The sequence below is a fragment of the Betta splendens genome, chromosome 13 (genome assembly GCF_900634795.4).
Source record: "Betta splendens chromosome 13, fBetSpl5.4, whole genome shotgun sequence".
Lineage (NCBI taxonomy): Eukaryota > Metazoa > Chordata > Actinopteri > Anabantiformes > Osphronemidae > Betta > Betta splendens.
Genome location: NC_040893.2, coordinates 5,590,025 through 5,596,024, shown reverse-complemented (window position 1 = coordinate 5,596,024; position 6,000 = coordinate 5,590,025). Strand labels below are relative to the sequence as shown.

The following is a 6,000-nucleotide window of genomic DNA, read 5'->3' as shown; positions in this document are numbered from 1 at the left end:
TGGCTGGTTTCTAAGGTTAAACTATTCCCATTAAAGTCTGAATAATGTTATTGACCTTTACCTTAGATGGATCACTTAAGGTAATGGGAAACGGTGGCACTGACAGAAATATGATGACAGAATAGCTTATGGTTATGAATTAGGTCTTGTACTTCGAATACCTATCAATTTGTCAAATCACTAACATCCACATGTTCAGGCAGAAACCTTAACAGGGGCTCCGGAGCCTGCCGGTGTCAGTCATTGTGTCATTTAAAACGTTTCTCCCCTCTATCTGCACCACAGTGCATGTGTCAATCACCGACGGGAGCTCGGTTTGCTGCCGCCGCTGCTCATCCAAATCACATCTACATCGGTACAGTATTTTTACCTCAACTCCAGATCTTTCTTCTTTCTAGGGGGTGGGTGGGTTTGACAAGTATCAGCAGCTCAGGATGAAGTGAGCAGGTTGAACCCAGCTAATGTATTCTGCACGTTAAACAGGGAGAGAGGGAGTCTGACAACAAATGCATAAATGAATTCTCCCCGTCTCCACGCAGGACAGGACTACAAAGCTGGGGTACGTTTTTTTGATCAACTCACAACAGCACAGCCACTTTAAACATTGATATCTTTTTATTAAGACAAGTACTCTTCAGATTTTTTTGTTCTTTTGTAAAAATGTTGGCGTAAACCGATACAAAATATGCATGGCCAAATGAGAAACATCCTCTTCACTACACAAAAGAAAGATGTCACCCGGGTACAGAGAGAAATTTAAGATTCAACAACCAAAACAACCACTTTGAGAGGAGTGAGGGAACAGCCAAACCCTCCGACGCCCCTCCGTCCCCAGGCTTTCAACGCGAGCTTCATCCAAAATATCCAAGACATGTTACAGATCATTCATAAAACTTTATGTCACAGTAAATACACCATCTTTTCATCTAGGAAACGTTATGCGTGAATCAAAAATGCTCGTTCAACTGTCTGGGGTCACATCCTATAATTACTAAATAACCAATACTGCATGAGCAAAGAGTTACAGTGGAAGAAGAGGTTTCATGAAGATCGTCGTGGTTCTGTTGACGTTGACTGTACATAATTTTCGTCTGCTTAACAAATCTAGTTTTCTTTGTTTGTGAACTAGGTCTATGCAAAATAATAGTTAACGTTTACCGTAACAGTGCACCATATTAAGAACACATAAACATGTACAACCGAGAAAACAAAAACATGTACACCTTGTGAGTTGTTCTTCTTTTTGAGTAGCTGTGATACTACAGTATATACTTGGGGCCTTAAAGTTTGCATTCTACCTGAGATGCAAAAAAAAAAGAAAAAAAAAAAACAACTATTAACACTCATGAACCTGAGAGAGTGAAAGGAAACATACTTAATATCAAGTATTTAAAACCAACCAGGAGTTAGATTAGAATGACGCTAACCAAAATCTTTTAATGTTCCTCGATTCAAAGCAGCACTGGCTTTAGAACAATTTAAGATAAATATCAAACCTCAAAGTAAGATTTGTCATGCACATCACCGTTTCCATGACAGCAGAATGCTAAATTCCAGGGATGTGTACTATCATTGTAGCTTATTATAGCTTCCAGTACTGTGTTCCTCTCGGATAATACTAGCGAGCCCCGTCCTCAACGGCATCCGAATAAATAACAAATGAAGTGAAGCAGAGAAAATAATTATGACCAAATTAAAATTGTTTTGTCACTAATTAAGACAATAAATACTACATCCTGGCATACGACATTCTTGTCAATGGAAGCTGCCACACTGCCCTGATGAAGAAAGAAATGTGTGTGTGTGTGTGTGTGTGTGTGTGTGTGTGTGTGTGTGTGTGTGTGTGTGTGTGTGTGTGTGTGTGTGTGTGTGTGTGTGTGTGTTTGTTTAGAATCCAGCGTCTTTTACGCTCCAGATCGTAAATGTGATGCAGCTTTATACTGTGTGAATATAGACAACGTACGCACGTAGATGAGTATTGGCCCTGTGAGTTAGAAGTATACAAGATATAGTGTAAGAGAGTACAGGAGGATACTGTGTGATACTAACCACATCCCTCAAAGAAGGCACTAAATGAAGTCCTTCAGTCTTTTCCTTTATAGCGATAGATGTCAAGAGATGTATTTAAGGCAGTGCTTGTCCTTTATCATAACACATTTATTTTGCTCATATCCAGGTAATATAATGAAATCACGCACCAATTACCAAACGTTTTACTCTTCTAGCAGTGACGGAGTCAGAGGCATGAAGCATGCACGCTGCGTCTCTGTCACCAAGCGTAGGAGCTTCTCATTTGTGTTGTTAAAAAAATGGGCAATTTGTAACAGTACACGGCTCCTGTGAAGGTTTGAGGCTGCAGGATGACAGAAAGAAAATGATCTCTCCCAAACTAAGTCTAAAGCTCTTCGCAAATCTTTGATAACTTGTAAGGGCTCTCGGCCTTACAACTTATCAAAGACAGCCCAAAGGTAAAACGTCTTTACACACAGCAAGGAAATATAACTGATTCATGTTTGCAGTGATTGAATGTCTTTTTAGTCATGTTTCAGTGAGGGCAGAAAAGTCTGTGTGAAAAGGATTTTTAAGCCAGTGAATACGCAGTGATTCCTCTTTTCACTTGCTATGAGTATTCATACAGAACAGACCTGGATACCTTACAAATAACTACCAAGAAACTTTGCCATTGAAAGTGTAACATGCTTCCTTATAAAGTAACACATTCAAATGCAAAAAGTGAAAATATACTGGAAAATAAAATAAACACCTATTGTGTATTATCACTATTTTTTTTAAGAGGAGCATTCTGCATTCTGCAACTTTCTGTATACACGTACTGTAATATTCATGATATCTGTGTGTGGCTAATCGATAAAATCTATTATTAGGTTTGGTCCAGGTTCGATGTGGTTGGCATTAAAATGTGAGAATGAACCAAAACAAAAACAGCAGGCTGCATCAATAGTCTACTGTAATAATAATACTTTTAATAAAATGTTATAAATTGTTCAGTAGGACCATATATATATATATATATATATATATATATATATATATATATATATATATATATATATATATAGGATGTGAATGATGTGTGTGTGTACTGTATATAATAAGACCTAAGACAAGAAGACTTATTCATATACTGTTAATACTTATTCATATACTGTAATATGTCTTCTTTTTACTTCAAAGGAAATGAACATTCTGGGAAATATATTAATTCAGTATAGAGGATTGCCACTCTCATGTATTTGCATTAAATAGGGGAAGCATTATTAGGAGTAGAAATGATGCTCATTAATTCACATGGAAGTCGCTTCCCAAAAAAACATCACATTCTGGCCACGAATATTACCCTGACTCTTGTGTAGGCGCATCATATTGGATCAAATTAATCAAATACTTATAGACAAAAGTGATGATTTATACTGTACCACTGAATTCTTTTTCATGCTGGGTGATTGCATTAAACAATTTAAAGCTGCATCCAGACTGGTAGCTTATTTCTGCACAAAGTAAAAACATGAAAGATAATTTTTCACTAATATTGTCTTTAAAGCAAATTTAGAGTTGCGGCACTTTAAAAGGACCAGCGTTTTCACTGCATTACCAGGGCATCGCTGACTAAGCATTTCAACTACTGTGGATATACAGTATGGACATCTGACTTTAGTGTTATAATGACGTATTTAAACAATAGGGTAATGAAATGGGAATTTATGTACAAAAACTTTATGTCTTTTGGACTTCATACTGTACATGTTGTTGGTTTTATACAGATATGAATCGCCTTGTTTCGTGTCCTAAAATTATGAGTTGTACAGTATGTGATGCCAGGGAAGTGACTTTGATTTCCACGGTCTACATTCTAAATTTTAATCTGAAAAATAGCAGTGGTGTCAAATAATTCAATTTATAGTTTACCAGGCCACAGGTACGCCTGTACACAACCAACAATCTGTCAGCATGAAGCCAGAAGAAACAAGATTCTTCTACATGAATTTCCATTTAAATGACTCTTATCATTCAAATTCTACATTATAACATTAAGGTCGATAATGACGTCCCCATTTCCTCCTGTATATATTCCCAGTTAACAGGTTACACACAAGATACAGTATACTAGCCAAACATTTTTTACCAACAGATGTCTAAGATAAGCTAAACTAAGCTAAGCTAAACTGAGCTAAGATAAGCTAAACTAAGCTAAGCTAAACTAAGCTAAGATAAGCTAACCTAAGATAAAATAAACTAAGCCAAGCTAAGCTAAGCTTATGAGACTTACAGCTTATAATAGCTGGTAAGCCATGTGGTCAATCACCTCATCAAGGTGTGGGTACAAAAAAAAAGAGGTGAATATATTTCCCAAAATGTCACTTCCTTTGTCATTTTAAAACCCAGGTCCATTTGTTAACATAAAACCAACTAAAACCAACACAAAAGGTTATCTTCAGCTATTTAATCGCCCTAGTTCTCTTGACCATCAGATAATTCCCCACACAGAGCTTAAAATGAATAAGTGGTTCTGATTTGAAGTCTTACAGCTGTCAGGATGTCTTAAACGTCACTCCACGATACCCTAAACAAATACTAAACTGACTTCACGTCTACTAAGCGCCTGGAGTTTTCTTGAAGCCAACAAGTGAGCAGTTGCACGTTTCTGGTTCGGTGTGAAACTATATTTAAAAGCACTCCTACATCACTTTCAGGAACAAATACATTCTATAATGAGCATGATTACTCACAATTGTCTCTTAGTAACGAACCCTGCGACCTCGAAGAGGTGAGTGTGAGTCTGCGCTGAAATACGTGGAATCCAACCAGACCTGCGAACATGTAGCAAACGTAGGCAGGACCTGTCGGACGATGACCCGGTGGAGAAAAATGCGTCCACACCGCGTTTCACTTACTGACCTCTGGAGAATACTCGTAAAAAAAAAAGCGTGGATGAGCTGGATCCTCTCAGATCTGGGTACATGAGCTAAACGCTAGCTGCAGCACACATAGACAAACACGAGGCCCGAGGATCAGGTGGAGTACGTGGATAAAAATCCAATCCAACAAGCAAGTGAAGGGAAAAAAAAAACAATAAAAGGAACAAAAAGAAATAGAACAAGGCACAAAATTGTCTGTAAAATAACTGAACTGTACAGAATAGGCCCCAGCAGTCCAGGAGGGGTCGGCAGGTGACTCAGCGACGCCCTTCTTGGCCCACTCGGCCATGCCAGTCCTACTTTCTACGGTTTTCTTTCTTCTTCTTCTCCTCTTTAAAATCGTGCACGCGCCATCTTGTAACCAATCAGAGTTAGATATTTCACTCCCATAGCACCGCCACCACCAGCAGCCAGCATCCCCACCCGTCTCTCCTGGCCTGTCCAGTTTAGATATAATACTCCTTCTTCTCGTCTGTGTTGTTGTGTCCGCCCTCGGCGTTGATGATCGCCGTGTCGGCGTCGGCCGCATCGTCCGCCCCTTTGGCTTCATGCGTGAAGTAGGTTCCTGCAAAAGAGTACACGCATATTAGCCAACGCGCCTCCACATTCGCGACAACAAGAAGAAATGAAAGCGCTTGAACCCGAAGATGCTGGTGATCACACGGCTGCTGTTTTTACCTTTGTGTCTGGCAAAGTATCGACCGAGAACAATGAGTGCACAGAGGATGGCAAACATCACCACAGCAACCACTCCTCCGATGACAGCGTGGTCAATTTTCTGCGGGGCCCCCTCGCCGGCTCTGGAGTCTGAAAACAGGATAATAACTGTAAATGCTGTCGTGATCAGAAACCCCTCTCAGCCAGTCACCAAGTTAATGCCTTCACACAGACGTGGGCCGCACAGGAAGCTATTAAAGCATTAAGCTGCCAAAATAAACTAAATTGGTTTGTTTTCTCTCAGAGCAGTTTAGCATGACCTGACCGCAGAGACGAAACGCTAGAAAAAAGCCAACCTGTTTACCAGTAAACATGAGATGATAAAACGGCACAAATTGGTCTGTAG

At 39.4% G+C, this 6,000-nt stretch overlaps 1 protein-coding gene across 3 annotated transcripts in view; it reads right to left on the bottom strand.

Moving 5' to 3' along the window:
* Positions 1-596: 596 nt before the first annotated feature.
* The window catches only part of cadm1b (cell adhesion molecule 1b), a 115,471-nt gene continuing 110,067 nt past the window's right edge, over positions 597-6,000 (bottom strand). For all 3 annotated transcript variants that reach the window (XM_029170467.3, XM_029170466.3, XM_055514262.1), the window contains 2 exons: positions 5,616-5,744; positions 597-5,502 (listed from right to left, as the gene is read on the bottom strand). In XM_029170467.3, coding sequence (XP_029026300.1) covers positions 5,384-5,502; positions 5,616-5,744 — 248 coding nt within the window. In that variant the 3' untranslated portion in view covers positions 597-5,383. The remainder of the gene's footprint in view (positions 5,503-5,615; positions 5,745-6,000) is intronic.